The following is a 21,395-nucleotide window of genomic DNA, read 5'->3' on the forward strand; positions in this document are numbered from 1 at the left end:
TGGTCTTGGTTAATGTACTCTTTCAAAAATAGAGTATAGCCTGGGTGTCACATGGCCTGGGTGTCACCTTTTCTTAATGTGCATGTCCTTGCTACTTCAGCCTGGCAACTAGACCTATTTAATGCTCAGCTCTCCTGAATGGTTCGCTCCAACACACGATACCAGGGCAAACGTCCTGATCATACTCCACCACACACACACCACTGGATAAACAGAGCTGTTTTCAGTGAAGCTAAAGAGAAATCAAAGACAACGCAACATGTCGTCTCCCATGAAGGACAACTACAGTTGCTGAAGTGTAAGATTAGGTTCTTTGTAAAGACGTGTGGCATGACAGAGTTGGCAAGAGCACAAGCAAACAGATGTACCGTTTCTGCTGTACTGTACTGATGATAAAATAAAGTAGGCAGGCCTCTCCACAGTATTACTCCTCACCAGTTTGACAGCTCTACATAACATTCCACCAATCCCTCAGTGGTGCCAACTTGTAACGAGTGCAACTTGACTGAACTCTCAAATCTCCACCATTGTCATGTTCCCTAGCAACAGGTAAAAGTCCATGTTTTTGTTATCGCAAGATAATGGGTTGTCAAAGGAGATGCAGCTACCCCTGGAAAAGAAAGTCATGGCTGACAGTGATCTAAGGAAACGAGGTCTGGAGTTCTAAGGAACGGTATCTAGATGAAACAGCGAAAAATAAACAAGAAAACAACTTTGGTTGATGACGTGAGATGAATTTGTCAAACAAGGACTGAAGTTGTAAAGAATTGTGACTAGGACATGATGGCAGGTAGACAGGTAGCCTAGCGGTTAGAGAAGCCAGCAACCGAAGGGTTGCCAGGTTGAATCTCGGGTCTTAAGGAAAAATCATGCGGGAAGTTAGCTGGCAATGGGAGGGTTGCAGGTATCAAATCCTAGATGCCATCGCCTGCTGTTGCGCCCTTGAACAGGGCATTTAACCCCCACAATTGCGCCATAGTATGGCAGCCCCCTTCTCCAACCTGTAGGTGTACCTTTTTGTCTTTCGGAGGAGTTGGGATAAAGTGCAAGTCACATTTCCATTGGACCTTGTACAATTGGACAAATAAAGTAATGTTAATGTGAGATTAAGGTCTGTGAAACCACAACACAGAAAATAAGGATTTTTATAAGACTGGTTTATTTTTCCAATGACAATGGTACAGACAACATGGAAGCATAGAGAGGGGGAAGGAGAAAGAGAGGGGTTCTGAAGTTATGGACACCCCCAGGGAGGGAGGGAGGAGGGGTTCTGAAGTTATGGACACCCCCAGGGAGGGAGGGAGGAGGGGTTCTGAAGTTATGGACACCACCAGTGAAGGAGCAAGGAGGGGTTCTGAAGTTATGGACACCACCAGTGAAGGAGCAAGGAGGGGTTCTGAAGTTATGGACACCACCAGGGAGGGAGGTGGGGTTCTGAAGTTATGGACACCACCAGGGAGGGAGGGAGAGAGAGAGGTGGGGTTCTGAAGTTATGGAAACCACCAGGGAGGGAGGTGGGGTTCTGAAGTTATGGACACCACCAGGGAGGGAGGGAGAGAGAGAGGTGGGGTTCTGAAGTTATGGAAACCACCAGGGAGGGAGGTGGGGTTCTGAAGTTATGGACACCACCAGGGAGGGAGCAAGGTAAGAGTACCAAATGGAGTAAAAGATATCGTATCAAAACATATTTTTTTTTATATATATATATTTATATAGGACTAATAATTATCTTTTAACTATGCAAAGCAAGGAATGCCCTTTTTATTTGTTTCAGCCTCGATTTCTACTAAGAGACAACTTTATTCAAAGAGGAGATAACTTTATTTAAAAAAGACACAGGATGAACACGCGCTGGGCGGGGCTTTAGGGGCCTGTGATCCTGTCCAATGTGGAGTCGAGTCTCAGTGTGGCACGATTGGGCATGTCCAGGGGTCAGAGTGCGTGTGTGGACCAGCCTCAGCGGGAGAACGTCTTGCCCCTGAAAACAGACATAAAAAACAGTTAGCCAGAAATCAATTAAAAAGTCTTGCCACACAGACACTTTATTGGCAGCTCGCCCTAAAGCCTTTTCTACAGAGGGCTTGGCATTACTGCTTCTAGGTTTTATTAAGTCAATGTTTGAATGGAAAACCCTCTCGCCACAAGGTCCAAGGTAGGCTCCTCGCTGGCGCTGACTAGATGACAAACTTGTTGAAATGTTGCAGTTGAAAGATATAGTTGACAGCTGAAGGCACATGCAGTGCCTTCATAAGGTATTTATACCCCTCAACTTATTCCACATTTGTTGTGTTGCAGCCAGAATTCCAAATATATTTCCCCCCCTCATCTATCTACACACAATACCCCATAATGTCAAAGTGAAAACATGCTTATTTTACAAATGTATTGAAAATGAAATACATGGGGCCTCCCGAGTGGCGCAGTGGTCTAAGGCACTACATTGCAGTGTTTGAAGCGTCACTACAGACCCGGGTTCAATCCCAGGCTGTGTTACAACCACCTGTGACTCGGAGTCCCAAAGGGCGGCACACAATTGGCCCAGTGTTGGGGAGGGTTTGGCCGGGGGAGCTTTACTTGGCTCATTGCGCTCTATGGCGACTCCTTGTGGCGGACCGGGCACCTGCAGACTGACTGTCAGTTAACCTTTGCGTGTAGTATTTTAGTTTTTGTCTAAAAAAACGTACCCATTTGAAACTGCCTATTTCTCAGCCCCAGAAACTAGAATATGCATATAATTGTCAGATTAGGATAAAAAAAAAACTCTAAAGATACTGTCTGTGAGTATAACAGAACTGATATTGCAGGCAAAAGCCTGAGGAAAATCCAATCAGGAAGTGCCTCTTATTTGGAAACCTCTCTGTTCCTATGCAAGCCTATCCTCCATTTAAAGGGATATCAACCAGATTCCTTTTTCTATGGCTTTAGTCTTTAGACAGTTTCAGGCTTTTATTTTGAAAGATGAGCATGAAGGATCACATTGCGTAAGTGGATAGGTGGGGGCTCTGAGTGAGTTTTTGCACAACTGAGTAAAGCCGCCATCGTTCCTCCTGCTGTTATTGAAAAACCTACACACTCGGTTGATATATTATCGAATATATATTTTAAAAACAACATGAAGATTGATTATAAAAAACGTTGACATTATGGATATTATTTGGAATATACATCTGCGTTGTCGTGACCGCTCTTTCCTGTGGATTCCTGAACATAGCGCGACAAACAAACGTCGGTATTTTGAGTATAAAAATAATCTTTATGGAACAAAAGGAACATTTGTTGTGTAACTGGGAGTCTCGTGAGTGAAAACATCCGAAGATCAAAGGTAAACTATTAATTTGATTGCTTTTCTGATTTTCGTGACCAAGCTTCCTGATGCTAAGTGTACATGATGCTATGCTATCGATAAACTTACAAACGCTTGGATTGCTTTCACTGTAAAGCATAATTTCAAAATCTGAGACGACGGGTGGATTAACAAAAGGCTAAGCTGTGTTTTGCAATATTGCACTTGTGATTTCATGAATATGAATATTTTTTAGTAATATTATTTGACTGTTGCGCTATGCTATTTGCTGAGGAAAATGATCCCGCTAATGGGATGGGTAGCACCAAGAAGTTACAGTGTTTCCTCCAACACATTGGTGCAGCTTCCGGGTTAAGCGGGCGGGTGGAAGCGCGGTTTGGCAGGTCATGTTTTGGAGGACGCATGACTCAACCGTCGCCTCTCCCGAGACCATTGGTGAGAAAAGGGGGGTTAAATAAAGAAAAAAAACATATATACAGTACCAGTCAAAAGTTGGGACACCTACTCATTCCAGTTTTTATATATATATATATATATATATATATATATATAAAGTACTATTTTCTACATTATGGAATAATAGTGAAGACCTCAAAACTATGAAATAACATGGAATCATGTAGTAACCAAAAACAAAGGTGTCAATATATCAAAATATATTTTATATTTGAGATTCTTCAAAGTAGCCACCATTTTGCCTTGACAGCCTTTGCACATTCTTGGCATTCTCTCAACCAGCTTCATGAGGTAGTCACCTGAAATGATTTTCAATAAACAGGTGTGCCTTGTTCAAAGTAAATTTGTGGAATTTCTTTCCTTCTTAACCCTCCTGCTCGAATTGGACCGATTTATAAATTCTCTCTGAAAAATGTTGTTCATTTAACCTGATTCTCATAAGGTTCCATGACTTCATCCACATAGGGCATCTGAACACACAACATACTTGTTGACCCAGAGTTACCTTTGCTGCAGAGGATAAGTTCATTAGAGTTACCAGCCTAGGAGCATTGTGGGTGTTTAATTGAACTTTTGTACACCTATGGTGTTTCCCGGTCAAACCTGACCAGTCATTAGAAATGAATGGGTGAGACTGCAATTAGTGTATAAAATTGAGTTCAGGCACATGCCCATTCATCAGATGGACACACTTCCTATCCCAGAACCCCACATGCATGTGTGTTTGAGCACACACACACAAACCTCACTCCCCTTCTTGGCTTCCATGGCAACCCCCACGGGAACCTTTCCCAAACAGATATCTTTCCCCCATGGGAACCACACTTGTTGGCATTCTCACAAACAATCGCAACATTGTTTCAATAATATATAGAACTTCTCACAGCTCTGGTATTTAAAGCTTTTGAGGCCTTGCTCACAATCCATTCTGTGGCAGCACAATGACCAAACGATATACTATATGTGAGGTTCTTGATCATAGCTTTCATCATGACACTGGTGACTAGAGTCCTTGTTAAAGTTTGACACAAAGTAGTCTGTGATAAATAGCACAATATGTTTCATCTGAGTATTTGTTAGTCAAAATAATCCATACATGTTGCTTTTTTTTTTAAACTCAAAAACGAGTTGTATGAGCTCAGGTCAATGAGGCCTACAGGCCATAAATAGTTGTATGAGCTCAGGTCAATGAGGCCTACAGGCCATAAATAGTTGTATGAGCTCAGGTCAATGAGGCCTACAGGCCATAAATAGTTGTATGAGCTCAGATCAATGAGGCCTACAGGCCATAAATAGTTGTATGAGCTCAGGTCAATGAGGCCTACAGGCCATAAATAGTTGTATGAGCTCAGATCAATGAGGCCTACAGGCCATAAATAGTTGTATGAGCTCAGGTCAATGAGGCCTACAGGACATAAATAGTTGTATGAGCTCAGGTCAATGAGGCCTACAGGACATAAATAGTTGTATGAGCTCAGGTCAATGAGGCCTACAGGCCATAAATAGTTGTATGAGCTCAGGTCAATGAGGCCTACAGGCCATAAATAGCAAATAGAAGTTCAAAACTTGTAATGTTCACAAGAACTTAAGTTGATAAAAAGATCTAACAACATCAGGTGATAATAAATGTATTATTATTGATTCATAATCCACTATAAATGGGGATGGTCATTTTGGACCAGAAACACAGAATTAATTAACATGAAACGAACACAACAGGAGGGTTAAGGCCCTTGAGCCAATCAGTTGTGTTGTGACAAGGTAGGGGGATATACAGAAGATAGACCTATTATGGCAAGAACAGTTCAAATAAGCAAAGAGAAATGACAGTCAATCATTACTTTAAGACATGAAGGTCAGTCAATGCAGAACATTACAAGAACTTTGAGCGTTTCTTTAAGTGCAGCCGAAAAAAAACATCAAGCACTATGATGATACTGGCTCTCATGAGGACCGCCACAGGAAAGGAAGACCCAGTTCTCTGCTGCAGAGGATAAGTTCATTACAGTTTAGTTTAGTATTGTGGAGTAACTACAATGTTGTTGATCCATCCTCACTTTACTCCCATCACAGCCATTAAACTCTGTTTTAAAGGCAACATTGGACTTACTAAAATCCCTGAGCAGTGTCCTTCCTCTCTGGCAACTGAGTTAGGAAGAACATCTATATCTTTGTAGTGACTGGGTGTATTGATACACCATCCAAAGTGTAATTAATAACTTCACCATGGTCAAAGGGATATTCAATGTCTGCTCTGTACATTTAAAGCCATCTACCAATAGGTGTCCTCCTTTGCAAGGCATTGGAAAACCTCCCTGGTCTTTGTGGGTGAACCTGTGTTTGAAATTCACTGCACGACTGAGGGACCTTACAGATAATTAATTGTATGTACAGAGATTTTAGGTAGTTATTTAAAAAAATCATGGACTAAACACATTTCTACTCCTGAACTTTTAGGCTTGCCATAACAAAGGGGTTGAATCCTTATTGACTCATGACATTTCAGCTTTTCATTTTTTATTGTAAAAAAAGAATTAAAAACATAATTCCACTTTGACATTATGGGGTATTGTGTGTAGGCCAGTGACATTGAAAACATTTTTTTTTTTTGCAATTTAATCCATTTTAAATTCAGGCTGTAACAGAAGATTGGGGTGGCAGAGTAGCCTAGTGGTTAGAGCGCTGGACTAGTAACCGGAAGGTTGCAAGTTCAAAACCCCGAGCTGACAGGGTACAAATCTGTCGTTCTGCTCCTGACCAGGCAGTTAACCCACTGTTCCTAGGCCGTCATTGAAAATAAGAATTTGTTCTTAACTGACTTGCCTAGTTTAATAAAAGGTTAAAAAAAAATATATAAAGAAAGGTGGAAAAAGTGAAGGGAATACTTTCAGAAGGCACTGTAGATTAGGGCTGACACAATATAGTCGACTGGTCAATTGTTTGAACCTTGGTTTCTTTAGTCGAGCAGTAGTAAAACATCATTATTTTAAATCATGGTGTACAAGACACCCGTCTGATTGGTGCCTGTCTGGGTGGACTGTTCCATTGTGGAGGGCTTGGGGATGGCACAGTCCAAGACGTGCTACTGGAATTGTATATGGTTACATTATGTAAGAACGGTGCAACACAAATAAAAAGATCATTTTATAACAAATGTGCTTTCTCCCGTTTTGGATAGTGGTCACGGTTGTGAAACACATCAGTAAAAACCTACTGACACCATGAGCACCAAGCCTCACGTAACAATTTCACAAATTCAGCTGTTTTTAAATCTTTGCTATACACTTTTTCATTTAGACCAGCCACTAGTATTACTTAGGGTTGTTTACACTGTTACAAATTGCCTGAAATTATATTTACAATAACCCTCCTTTCTCTTATTGTTATTATAATAATTTATGTCTATCATTAGTAGGCTTAGTATAGCAGCCTTGTATAACCACCATCAGACCTGTAGGCCTAAGAACCCATCCTGTTTAGTCTTAATACCGTAACTTACTTAGGCCTGCATTTCAATACTTCTGTAGGCTACTGTATCAATAATTAATTTTTTCATGTCATGACACAGCAAACCATTCCATTTCGGAAATTGCATTCACGAATACAACTGTTTAGTCCTTGCTGCAATAAAGACTTTACAAAAAAAAGTTGGCACACTGATCTAATATGGACGCAGAGCTTCCTAACTAGCATCCTATAGGTCCTCTCCTCCAACCCCGTTCCCGGAGAACTAGCATCCTATAGGTCCTCTCCTCCAACCCCGTTCCCGGAGAACTAGCATCCTATAGGTCCTCTCCTCCAACCCCTTTCCCGGAGAACTAGCATCCTATAGGTCCTCTCTCCAACCCTGTTCCCGGAGACCTACCATCCCAGCGCTCCATAACATTTCTTGATCTCCAGTATTTACTACAACTAGTCAAATTTATTCCAGACACCCGACTTCCCCTTTACCTCCTGCACAACCAGTAAACATTCCTGTTTCCAGTTTGTCACATCCTCTGCATCCATTTTGCTGTCAAGTGTGTTATGGTGTTCAGAGTTTATTGATGTGGTTATGATATGCTATAGGTCAGGCCCTATTGGTCACGTGCATGCAAAGCATACATGTGTCACGTAAAGAGAGCAAGGGTTCAGGGAATAAGCAATAAACACCGTGTTGATGTGTGGTGGTTGCTGCAGTAGAGAGGATAGAGAGAGAGACAAAGGGTGTTCGTCAGTTGCTCAATGTTTTTTTTAACAGAGCAAGTCTGAACCAGGCCCGGCACAATCAAATCAATTGCGTTCGGTCTCCCTCTAGTCATTTGTGTCTTCATTATTTAATCAAACAGTTTGCGTAAAGCATTAGACAAGCTCAGTATATATATACAGTTGATTTGATTAAAAGACATTTGATGTGTCTATATGGAAAAATACACGTTTAAAAATGTTGACCAATAGATTGGTCGAAAGAACAGACGACTCTTGGTCAACACAGAAAAGGTCAGCACATATGGCCTCCATGCAAGAGTTTAAAAAAATACAGATACCACACCTTCCAACTAAATGTTGACCCAACTATGTCAACTACCGCTGACTAAATCCCAGATTGTGAAACAGTACACCCCTGCTTCCTTCCACCCAGAGCGGAGCTCCCTGAGGATCAGTGGCATAGAATTCCAGTTAAAGTCACAGTTAGAGTCACAGTTAAATATTCATATTTAGACAAGGCCTCTTCTGTTTCAGACAGAGAGGGGGAATGCTGATCAGATCCACAGATCCCACACAGCAATAGGGACCAAACGGATTTGAGTGGGGGGAGCTTGTAAAAATTCCACCTGAGCCCACTTCAAACAGCGCTGCTCGTGTCAAAGCAGTTCTAGTAGTACACACACAATGAACACAACTGTTGAAACAAGAGAGCCCTCACAAACACTGTAGCCTACAGACAAGAACATTACAGGAGGGTTCTAAGGAATCTGTAGAAGCTATTCTTTTATCAGCTTCTAAGGAATCTCTACAATCCATTATCAGCTGTGGTTTGGGTGAAGGCTGCAACTTGGTACCAGAGACGTAGAGAGAGTACACACTTCCACCCTGGCTCTCTCTCTCCATCTGACTGCTGTTCACCACACAGGCGCTGATGAGTGTGTTCGCTGTTGGTATTTAACTAAGAAAGGAATGTCGAGGTGGGCGAGGGACGTGAAAACATTTCACACACAAAATAAAGCATTATCAGGGACAATAAGATCTGGGGACATGGTGAAAGTAGCCCGTGTGCTTCAATAAATGATAACAGATGAACTGATCTCTCTGATCTTTGAGAACAGGCTACACTCACAGGCACACACAGCAGGGTGAACTTCCCATATGACTTGTTTTAAAGGACAGAAGTGTCCTACAGGCAGTGCTGCTAGAGTCAACGTTAGATCACCCACATCCCAGTGAACCCAATGGCTGGCAGTGGAATAAGTCAGACCTGGGTCCAATTAGTATGTTCATTTTTTCAAATACTTTGAGCGTTTTGTTCGAGCATTGGCTGGAGTGCCAGGTGGGCGGGGCATGCACTTTTAGGACTATTCCATTAGTTCCAGGCAAGCTCAATCAAGCACAGTCCAGGTATGGGACCATATTCTAAAAGCATCTGAGAGTAGGTGTGCCGATCTAGGATCCCCTCCCACATAAACATGTAATACTATCCATAGTGAGCCAAAAGGCTAAACTGATCCTAGATCAGCACTCCAACGCTGGCGTGCAGAGCAGCAGTAACTTACGACATAGTCTTCATCTCCTTCTTCTCAGCATCGGGTCGAGCCCTGTTCAACACCTTGAGGAAGTCAGAAGTCTTAGCCCTCATACGTGTGTGGATGTAGGCCTGGAAGGGGGGGGGGTGACGACGACAGAGACATACCTTAATACACGCCTACTGAACCAACAGCTCACTGACATGCACACTAATTGACCTCAACTCATACCAGGCAGGAATCTGAAAAGTACATATTTACACCCCCGTAACTGTTTACGATGGAAAGCCCATCAGATACCTTTATGATCACAGACTGCAGGGTTTTACCATGCTAGTGCCGGTAAAGTTATTCCCTCAACCTTTGCTTAATCTATGTCCAGAAAACTGTTCCTTTACATGGTAGTGCAGGTATGGTAGGGCCCTAGTAGGGGCAATAGTTAGTGCTCATCAAGGAGCACTATAATGGGTAGTGCAGGTATAGTAGTGTCCTAGTTAGGGCAGTGCAGAAGTTGGGACTAATAGGGTCCTAGTTAGTATACTAGTTAGGGAAGTCACCTTGGAGCACTTTATGTGGTAGTGCAGGTAGTCCCTAAAGGTGTGGATGAGGTTGATGGTGTTGTCTCTGGCGTTGGCGTTGGTGTGACGTGGGAACAGGACTGAGAGGACAGGAGAAATAACACACATTACCACAAAGACATTGGAATTAGGCGGATGACTGACCTGATATTCAAGCTAATGTTTGTTTATGATCATCCACTGACTACTTTCTATCATGTCACTAGCGTTGGGAAAACGACTAATTAATTGCATATCTAGTTTAAGTTAAAATATATATATTTAACGGTCACACAATTCAGCTCTAGGCACCATCTTGTACAGTAAAACCATGTAATTCCCAGGAAGGCCCAACATCCCATTTGGAAGATTCCAGGAATCAGAATAGAATAAGCAGAAAATCCAGAATCCTCCAACCAGGATTTCTGGAAAACCTGGGAATGGTTGGTACAGACCGAAGGTGATGTAGCCGATGTTGTCTCCAACGGCGGCGTCAGTGTCCTTCAGCTCCAGGGGCGGCTCCCGGTGGCTGAACAGAACCTGGGGAGCAGTGTGACTGGCTCGCCGACCCTCCTTAAACTCCTACACACAGAGAGAGCAACACAGACAGTGAGACACATACAGAGAGTGACACACACACACACACACTAAGGTTGTCCATGACAAATACCTAATAGTGTAGAGCGCAAATAAGATATTTCATAAATCATTTGCACAGACATGGAGGTGATTGGGTTTCTGCATTACGGTAGTGAACTACCTTTAGGCAACAGTGCAAAGATACTTTGGCATCCTTTCTCCTTTTCACAACCATATGGACATACATACTGTATTGTAATTACATCACTTTGTACCGTACATAGTAGAGGTCGACCGATTATGATTTTTCAACCCCGATACCGATTATTGGAGGACCAAAAAGGCCGATACCGATTAAATCAGCTGATTTAAAAAAAAAAAATGTATTTGTAATAATGACAATTATTTTAACTTAATACATAATTAAAATCTATTTAGCCTCAAGTAAATAATGAAACATGTTCAATTTGGTTTAAATAATGCAAAAACAAAGTGTTGGAGAAGAAAATAAAAGTGCAATATGTGCCATGTAAGAAAGCTAACGTTTCAGTTCCTTGCTCAGAACATGAGAACATATGAAAGCTGGTGGTTCCTTTTAACAGGAGTCTTCAATATTCCCAGGTAAGAAGTTTTAGGTTGTAGTTATTATAGGAATTATAGGACTATTTCCCTCTATACCATTTGTATTTCATTAACCTTTGACTATTGGATGTTCTTATAGGCACTTTAGTATTGCCAGTGTAACAGTACAGCTTCCGTCCCTCTCCTCGCTCCTCCCTGGGCTCGAACCAGCAACACAACGACAATTAGAGCGTGCTAACTAGCTAGCCATTTCACTTCGGTTACACAAGCCTCATCTCGGGAATTGATAAGCTTGAAGTCATAAACAGTGCAATGCTTGACGCACAACGAAGAGCTGCTGTAAAAACGTATGAAAGTGCTGTTTGAATGAATGTTTACACGCCTGCTTCTGCCTACCACCGCTCAGTCAGATACTTAGATACTTGTATGCTCAGTCAGATTATATGCAACGCAGGACATGCTAGATAATATCTAGTAATATCAACCATGTGTAGTTAACTAGTGATTATGATTGATTGATTGTTTTTTATAAGATAAGTTTAATGCTGTAAGGTTGCAAGATTAGGTCCCCCGAGCTGACAAGATAAAAATCTGTTGTTCTGCGCCGGGAACAAGGCAGTTATCCCACCGTTCCTAGGCCATCATTGAAAATAAGAATGTGTTCTTAACTGACTTGCCTAGTTAAATAAAAAGGTATAAAAAAATAAAAAAAAGGCAAATCAGCGCCCAAAATACCGATTGTTATGAAAACAGCCCTAATTAAATTGGCCATTCCGATTAATCGGTCGACCTCTAGTACATAGTGCTGCCAAACTCGTTTTAATCATGTGAGAGGCGGTTCCTGTTAAGGGTGATGAAAACTTGAGAAGTGATGCACGATATCAGTGAACATATCGGAATTGGCCAATATTAGCTAAACATGACAACATCGGCAAAATATTTCTAGTTTAACGCCGATTTGCAAAACTGATGTCAAAGCTGACGTGCATACCTATATAATGTAGGTACATGATGTAACGACACACGCAACACAGCATTCCTAACCTAGCCCACCATGTCTGCTGTGTGGATCGAGCACTCAACAAGTTGAGCAGTCATTTGAAAGAGAAACAACATTTCAGCGAAACAACTCAATGGCGAAATCCATTAATGCCAAGATAATGGAATTCGTTGTCCTTGACAACCACTCTGTCGTGGGTGATGTTGGCTTTCGCCGACTGGTCGAGCACCGATACACACTACTAAGTGTGCTATTTTTCAGATGTTGCCCTACAGGAGTTACACAGTAATAGCGTCACTGCTATTAGCTTCACGACTGACATTTGGACCAGCGATATCAGCATGCTGAGTCTGATAGCACAGTGGGTCGACGAGGATGTCGTAATGTGGAAAGTCATATTTCATGCTCATGAATGTGCTGGTTGTCATACTGCTGCTGCCATTTCAATGGCATTTGAGAACATGTTTGAAACATGGAAACATGAACACAGTAGCTAGCTCCATTCAAAACAACTGACTGGAGAAATAAGCTGATCAACTGCAGCCGTGATGCCCTCTGTCACGGCATTGAAACGCCTGCTCAACAAAACTGCCCACACAGGCTGTGAACAAGCGAGTCGGTGGCATTCTCTCTTTACTGTGTCACCACCATGCTCGATGCCATGTACAAGGACTGCTACCTCGATGCAGACAAGAGACAGGGTTTATGTGAAATGTTACACAGCTGGACAAGATGGAAACAGAGACAGTGACAGGCTGTACCGAGGAAGAGAGGCCACGGACAGAGCTGAAACTTCACTGCTTGACATGGATTATGAAATCCTGGTTGAGAATGAAACGACTGAACAAATTAACAACAAAACAGCACAGCGAGTAAGTGAAAGAAATTAGTTTTGATGATGTTTTACTGGTAATGGGGACATAAGTACAAATCGTTATTTACAATGACGGCCTAACCCGGATAACGCTGGGCCAATTGTGCACCGCCCTATGGGACTCCCAATCACGGCCGGATGTGATACAGCCTGGATTCGAACCAGGTACTGTAGTGACGCCTCTTGAACTGTGATGCATTGCCTTAGACTGCTGCATCCATGCGTGTTTTAACTAATTAACTGTACTAAAATGCTTAAAAGGCCACTAAAATGTTAAATTCGGTATCGGGTTTTTTGGCAAGGAAAATATTGGATATCAGCCAAAAATGTCATATCGGCACATCACTACTTGAGAGAGAAATATTGTTTCACCTGCATGAACACTTTCCCAAGGATGACATCATCGTCATCTTTGAACACAGTGCTGAACACCACCGTCACTCTGTCCTTCTTGGCCTCCAGATACCTGAGGACAAACACAGGAACATGTCAACAACCAGTAGTCACCTCGGTGACATGGAATACTGGCAGTAAAAAAAAGGTTTCTTAGATTTAAAAATATACACAGTACCAGTCAAAGGTTTAGACACCTTTCCTTTTCTTTTTACTATTTTCTACATTGTAGAATGAAGTGAAGACATCAAAAATATTAAAACACACATATGGAATCATGAAGTAAGCAAAAAAATATAAATAAAAATACATTTTATATTTGAGATTCTTCAAAGTAGCCACCTTCTGCCTTGATGACCGCTTTGCACACTCTTGGCATTCTCTCAACCAGCTTCATGAGGTAGTCACCTGGAATGCATTTAAATTAACAGGTGTGCCTTGTTAAAAGTTCATTTGTGGAATTTCTTTCCTTCTTAATGCTTTTGAGGCAATCAGTTATGTTGTCACATGGTAGGGGTGGTATATAGAAGATAGCCCTATTTGGTAAAAGACCAAGTCCATATTATGGCGAGAACAGCTCAAATAAGCAAAGAGAAATGACAGTCCATCATTACTTTAAGACATGAAGGTCAGTCAACACGGACATTTAAACTTTGGAAGTTTCTTCAAGTGCAGTCGCAAAAACTATCAAGCGCTATGATGAAACTGGCTCTCATGAGAGCCGCCACAGGACAGGAAGACCCAGAGTTACCTCTACTGCAGAGGATAAGTTCATTAGAGTTACCAGCCTCAGATTGCAGCCAAAATAAATGCTTCAGCGTTCAAGTAACAGACACATTTCAACGTCAACTGTTTAGAGGAGACTGCGTGAATCAGGCCTTCATGGTCGAATTGCTGCAAAGAAACCAACTAAAGGACACCAATAAGAAGAGACTTGCTTGGGCCAAGAAACACGAGCAATAGACTGACCTTCATGTCTTAAAGTAATGATGGACTGTAATTTCTCTTTGCTTATTTGAGCTGTTCTTGCCAAATATGGCCATATTTTGTATACCCCCCCACTCACTACCTTGTCACAACACAACTGATTGGCTCAAATGCATTATGGAATGAAATTTCACAAATTAACTTAAATAGGCACACCTGTTAATTGAAATGCATTCCAGGTGACTACCTCATGAAGCTGGTTGAGAAAATGCCAAGAGTGTGCATAGCTGTCATCAAGGCAAAGGGTGGCTATTTGAAGAATCTCAAATATAACATTTGTTTAATACCTTTTTGGTTACTACACGATTCCATAGGTGCTTTTCATAGTTTTGATGTCTTCACTATTATTCTACAATGTAGAACATAGTACAAATAAAGAAAAACCCTTGATTGAGTAGGTGTTTTTAAAACTTGACCGGTAGTGTGTGTGATGGAGATATACACACTTCAAAACCTTATTCCTTAGGAATAATTTTATACTGTTTTGTCATTTTTGAATGTGTTACTCAGTGTTTTTATGGGCTATAGCAGTAAAGGCAAAATTCTATATTTCAACAAGTAATTGTTTTGATACCTACAGGGGTCCTAAAATTCAAAATCAAATAACTAAATGATCTATGTCATGACCACCTTAAAACAATTCCATGTTTTAGTAGAACCCCCCCACCCAAAGCCTCAGACTTTTAGTAGTCAACAAAAAATAGCATCCTTGTTTTGTCTATGGTTAATTCTATACATTTTCATCCAGGCAGTGCAGCGGCCACCTACATGGACTCGTCGTCTCTGTAGTGGACCACGGCCCTCGTCTCTCCCTCCTTGCCCTCCTCCTGGAACTTGAAGTACTTCTCAAACACCGAGGCGAAGCAGTTCCTCTTCAGCATGCCCGCCTGGTGGATCACTTCCTCCTTATTGGCCGGGACCGCATCCAGGTCAAAGAGCAGGGAGACGTTGTAGCCTAGGAGACAGCCAATTACAGACAAGATCAGCTATTGTTTGATATAATTATTAAATCACTAGAAAACTTCTTAGTAAGAGGTTTACTAACTATGACATGGTGTCAATCTCTGAGGGGAATGGGGGTCAAAACCAGCCTATAGCAAATGACAATAAATACTAATAAAACCCAAATTCTGCAGACTTTCCAACAAAGTAAACTAAGCAAAAAAAAAAAAAAAAAAAAAAAAAAGAACAACGTTTTGGCCTAAATGCAAAGCGTTAGACCTGGTGCCAACCAAAGACAGCGTATCACCCAGTAAACACTATCTATAGTTTCAATCATGGAGGAGGATGTGGGTGCATGGTGTTATTTTAATTGAATGTGTCTAAACTTCAGGCTGTGGAAAAAACTAAAGCAGGAAAACAAGAAGCAGTTGTTTATTTTTTACATTTGAGTCATTTATAGTGACTTACAGTCACAGCTAGGTGGTGGGACAGCCACATACAGTATCTCAGTCCCAGCTAGGTGGTGGGACAGCCACATACAGTATCTCAGTCCCAGCTAGGTGGTGGGACAGGCACATACAGTATCTCAGTCCCAGCTAGGTGGTGGGACAACCACATGCTGTATCTCAGTCCCAGCTAGGTGGTGGGACAACCACATACAGCATCTCAGTCCCAGCTAGGTGGTGGGACAGCCACATACAGTATCTCAGTAATAGTTAGTACATTTTTCCTGAATAAAGTAGCTATCAGCGAAGTCAGTGGTAGTAATATAAGTGTGGGTGTTGGACCTCCGTAAGGGATAGGCTATATGACGCGCTGTCGGTAATTCTCTGAGTAGTCGGAGTCATTAACATGGTGACAGTGGAAACCTACATAGGGAGAGTGGACCGTAGTTACGTAATACTTACACGCCTCGGGTGAAACCAGGAAGTTCCCATAGACCCGCTTCAGCAGCTGAAAGGAGGGAGGGATTTGGTGTGTTATTATGGGCAGTAACAGAAATGCCCCGACGGAGTCCGACACCAGCTATGCAACATCAGAGAGCCAGAGTGGACTGGTAGAGGTGGATGTCTCAGGGTAGATAATGGTAAGGGGAGATCATAAGCCTTCCCCTAAAACAACGGTTACCCGTCAATGTGGAATCACTGGAATGCAGCACGAGTTCTGAACAAAAAAGGCAATAATATGCAAATCCAGCGTACACATGTCGAAACAGATGACATTACTTCTATTATAAGAAGATGTACTGCAACTCAGTTTCCTCTACAGTAAAACTGCAAGAGTGCACCATTGTGACATGTGTTTATGTAAATCTATTATGTAACACGTAAAGCGGAACATTTCCACACACGAAAATGTGTTTTGTGGGTTAGTGAAGAAAGGTGACATGGTGTACCAAATTTACATTGAGTGACTGAAAAGGACAAGGCTTGATTACTTGAACATGTTCTCATAAGGCCACTGTTTTTGCAGTAGTTAAACTAGCTTTCTATACCACTACAATGAAGAACGGAGCTGGAAGTAGGACACAAGGCAATGAAGGTAGACATTCATTTTCTATGGTCAGGTGACAGGACTGGGACATGATTTGGTCCTTTACAAACACACCACAGTGCAGCAAGTGATATAAGTGTTCCTTTCCACAGCTCTTTTCCTCCATGATCTTCAAGTGCTCGACAGGTTAAAGCAATACTGTTAAAACCTATCCAGTCCTTTGATTCAGTAGTACTCACAGAGAGTAAGAAAACAAGGACTGGTAGACTACAGGAAAGCAGTCATGGTGTTCATTAGGCAACATTTAGCTGTCTCAGTCAGCACTTCCTCCTTATAGGGTGAATCATAAAGCACTTCCTGTTTCTATAAGAAACCACTGCTGCTGCTTTCTTCCATACATGGTGAGGATGTACAAAGCCCTGACATCCTGCTTTACAGACATTCTCCTTTTCAACAAAAAATAAAACATCTACTCTGACACATTTTAAACTACAATTGAAGCTATGAGTGCCATGGGTTAGTTTACAAGCACTACATTTTTGTAATTTAGCAGACGCTCTTATACAGAGCAACTTACAGTAGTGAATGCATACATTTTCATCCTTATTATTTTATATATATATATATATGACTCGTTTCAGGAAACTAGCTGTATGTCACACGTCACAAGACCGCCAATTTGAACATAAAAAAATTAAAGTTTAAATCAAAATGTATTTTTAGCAAGAAATGCATTCTGGAAGAATGCCTTAATAACAAACTTGTATGCCATATGTAAAAACAAATAAAGTTGTTAAATTACAAGCCTAGTTGGTTTAGTCATGGAAAGATACAGCATCCTTCCTGCTAGCAATGATTGGCTGAGAAAAGGACTGGGCTGGACATGCTGCGAGACGATTTCAGATTGGTCTGCCATGTAGTACGCTTCTGTCTATAATCTGAACTGGTCAGTATGTGTAGGTAATCCTTTTTAATGCTGATTTAAAAAATATATATTTAAAAAAAGAGATCAGATAGTAGAACTGCATAAGTGTTGCTCTCCTCTGTCTTGAGGACTGAGTTCTGAAATCAGTGGAATTAGAGTATGATATCTAAGGAGAAAATTCTGGCATTTGATTGCAAATATGCAGAGGGAGTCCAAAAGTTAAATCTTTGGTTATTTAGTACATAGCCTCACATGTGAATCATTAAAGAGATGGGTGGGGCTAAAGCTTAAAAGGGTGTGAACGATGCTGAATGGGTGTAGACAAAGAAAAGCTCTCCGGTAGGTACCAAAATATTCAAGGACCATTTTCTCAAAAGTGAGGTTACATGTTTATCAACTTTCAAAGCAGAATTACTTTCCCAATGTTCCTCAGCTGTAGTGTATGATATACCCTTTTCTAGCGCCGAGTCTCTACCTTTATCCAATGTAAAAAAAAAACAATTTCAAATATTCCTACACAAGACCGAATCAAGCCAGTCGGTCACATAAACTGCCCCCCCTTGGGAATCGAACCCACAACCCTGGCGTTGCAAGCACCATGCTCTAACTGAGCTACACAGGACATATCCATAGATTGAATGAAGGACAAGGGAGGTACAGATGCTGGTGTGTGTGTCACCTCATCAGCTCCGTGCTCCTGCAGCTCCTTGTAGAACTTAAGGGAGATGCTGACCATCAGCTTGGTCTTGTCCCCATCGGGGTTGGAGATGTGGTAGAGTACACCATCGAAATCTACAGTTCAGAGAAAAGCCATCAGTTACAAACAAGCACCCACCTGGACACCTGAAAATAGCATAATAGTGTTAAAACTGCATGCTACTGCACAGAAATATTAACCACTAGTCCTTAACTCACCTGCAAATGTCACCTCCACTGCCTCTGGTTTAGTCCTACAAATAGAGGATTATATGTCAAATATGTATGAAACTGAATGCATGATAATATAACAAATTCGGCCATGTTTTGTTGAGTAGTTGTTAACTATAGACAACGCTTAATTTGCTGCCAGTATAATACTATTCTGTAGCAGCAGTTACCATGTTGGCATATTTGTGTAAAACCATTTTGGTTTTCGTGCAACTTGCAATTGTATTTCAAGAAACCACTCATTGGGGTTTAGAAGTTGTCTATAACAGCAGTTCCTCTCCCCAGAGAGTTGCACTGACATGACCCAACTTGGGGATGCTGGAATGCGGAAGAGGCCAACAACGCGATGGCTAATATATTGCTAGCTACACTCGTTAGCAGCGATCTAGTCTGATTATTCTCTATTCATTTCATTGAAATTGAACGACTCTAGCTAATACAAGGTTAACCCATAACGATACGTTCGCTTTCTCAATTCAAAGCGAGGAGAGATGAAAGCAAACTAGTTAGCTAGCTACTATACCATGAACTAGAAAAGCAGGTTCCCTTTCACTGCGGTGATTAGCATAGCAGCCAGTGATAGGTATAGTTAGCTAGCTAACAATACGGCTGTGCATATTTTATGTGAAAGCCACCATCATAATTTAAAAATTGGCAGTTCATTGGGACAATAAATGAGGGGATGCCGACAAGCACACGTAAACTAGAGTTCGCTTAGCGTTACCCCCTTATTGGGGCTAGACAGTTATTAGATAGGCTTCCCCTGCCCAGCTAGTCTAGCTAGCCAGTGACAGACACACCCCATTATTCCGGCTAAGCGTTGCCTCTTGCAGAGGCGCGTGCCACTTTATTCAGTTAAACCAGAATATTACTGTACATGTCAAATATATAGTCCCTGTTCTGTCAATTCCACCAGCCGCACATTTTCCATCCATCATTCATTCATTGTCGAGCAAATAATACTGGCCAGACATTAAGATACGGCTACTGTTAGCTATTCGGAAGCTAGCCTGGAACAATGATTTCTCACCCATTGGATGCGCCGTCAAATTTCAACGTCAGCGTCTCTTCTATAATCCGGTTGTTGATTTCTAGCAGAATCATTGCAGCGGACTGGGGAATACGTTTTTATCGAAATATAAAATGTTTTAGATCCTTAGGCTTCTTTGTGTCAAATTCTGCAAATGTTTCTTCCCTGACAGACCGCTTCCGCCGAGTCTTCCGTCTGTCGGCTCTTCCGCTTATTTCATTCCGGACCCCAAAGCAAGGTTGCTCACAGCACAGCCTGTAAGATTGTGGCTGATATTAGTCTAGATATAAAACGTGCACACTGATTGCTTCATTTTTTAAAATTATGAACTGGGTGGTTCGAGCCCTGAATGCTGATTGACTGAAAGCCGAGGTATATCACACCGTATACAACGAGTATGACAAAACATGTATTTTTAACGCTCTAATGACATTGGTAACCAGTTTATAATAGCAATAAGGCACCTCGGGTGTTTGTGGTATATGCCCAATATACCACAGCTAAGGACTGTATCCAGAAACTCCACGTTGCATTGTGCATAAGAACAGCCATATACCACACCACCTCGGGCCTTATTGCTTAAATAACTGCTCACCTTCATTGTGTGTTTTTGTCAGAAAACAAAACACATTTAAATCGTCCATGGTTCCTTCTGTCTCCTAGTAATAGACAAACCACAAGTTTGTAATGTAGTAGGCTATGTAATGCATATATGAAATATACTGTATATATACAGTATCAGTCAAACGTTTGGAAACACCAACTCATTCAATTTTTCTTTATATTTACTTTTTTCTACATTGTATAATAATAGTGAAGACATCAACACTATTAAATAACACATATGGAATCATGTAGTAACCAAATAATTGTTAAACAAATCAAAATATATTTTATATTTGAGATTCTTCAAAGTAGCCACCCTTAGCCTTGATGACAGCTTTGCACACTCTTGGCATTCTCTCAACCAGCTTCATGAGGTAGTCACCTGGAATGCATTTAAATTATTTTGTGTAATTACTGAGCCAATCAGTTGTGTTGTGACAAGGTAGGGGTGGTTTACAGAAGATAGCCCTATTTGGCAAAAGACCAAGTCCATATTTTGGCAAGAACAGCTCAAATAAGCAAAGAGAAATGACAGTCCATCATTACTTTAAGACATGAAGGTCAGTCAATGCAAAATATTTCAAGAACTTTGAACGTTTCTTCAAGTGCAGTTGCAAAAACCATCAAGCGCTATGATGAAATTAGCTCTCATGAGGGCCTCCACAGGAAAGGAAGATTTACCTCTGCTGCAGAGGATACGTTCATTAGAGTTAACTGCTCCTCAGATTGCAGCCCAAATAAATGCTTCACAGAGTTCAAGTAACAGACACATCTCAACATCAACTGTTGAGAGGAGACTGCATGAATCGGGCCTTCATGGTTGAATTGCTGCAAAGAAACCAACTAAAGGACACCAATAAGAAGATACTTGCTTGGGCCAAGAAACACGAGCAATGGACATTAGACCGGTGGAAATCTGGTCCGATGAGTCCAAATTTGAGATTTTTGGTTCCAACTGCTGTGTCTTTGTGAGACGCAGAGTAGGTGAACGGATGATCTCCGCATGTGTGGTTCCCACC

General features: G+C 41.5%; 1 protein-coding gene across 1 annotated transcript; it reads right to left on the minus strand.

Annotated features, from left to right (window-relative positions):
* Window positions 1–1,140: 1,140 nt before the first annotated feature.
* On the minus strand, window positions 1,141–20,014 carry LOC112266320 (actin related protein 2/3 complex, subunit 2). The gene is made up of 10 exons (XM_024443708.2): window positions 19,771–20,014; window positions 18,729–18,763; window positions 18,493–18,605; window positions 16,303–16,348; window positions 15,221–15,407; window positions 13,445–13,538; window positions 10,493–10,619; window positions 10,038–10,138; window positions 9,511–9,611; window positions 1,141–1,978 (listed from the first exon to the last, which is right to left on the minus strand). The coding sequence occupies exons 1-10, from the start codon at window positions 19,842–19,844 to the stop codon at window positions 1,957–1,959; spliced, it is 900 nt and encodes a 299-aa protein (XP_024299476.2). The 5' UTR covers window positions 19,845–20,014; the 3' UTR covers window positions 1,141–1,956.
* Between the last annotated feature and the right edge of the window lie 1,381 nt (window positions 20,015–21,395).

The sequence above is a fragment of the Oncorhynchus tshawytscha genome, linkage group LG07, assembly GCF_018296145.1.
Source record: "Oncorhynchus tshawytscha isolate Ot180627B linkage group LG07, Otsh_v2.0, whole genome shotgun sequence".
Lineage (NCBI taxonomy): Eukaryota > Metazoa > Chordata > Actinopteri > Salmoniformes > Salmonidae > Oncorhynchus > Oncorhynchus tshawytscha.

Bases quoted from the DNA above. Each gene is read 5' to 3' on its own strand.
- LOC112266320 (XM_024443708.2), bottom strand. From the start codon at position 19,844: ATGATTCTGCTAGAAATCAACAACCGGATTATAGAAGAGACGCTGACG. The intron at 15,408-16,302 runs GTAAGTATTACG...GCTGTCTCCTAG, and splicing joins CCTGGTTTCACCCGAGGCGT to GCTACAACGTCTCCCTGCTC. The intron at 10,139-10,492 runs GTCTGTACCAAC...CTGTCCTCTCAG, and splicing joins CATCGGCTACATCACCTTCG to TCCTGTTCCCACGTCACACC.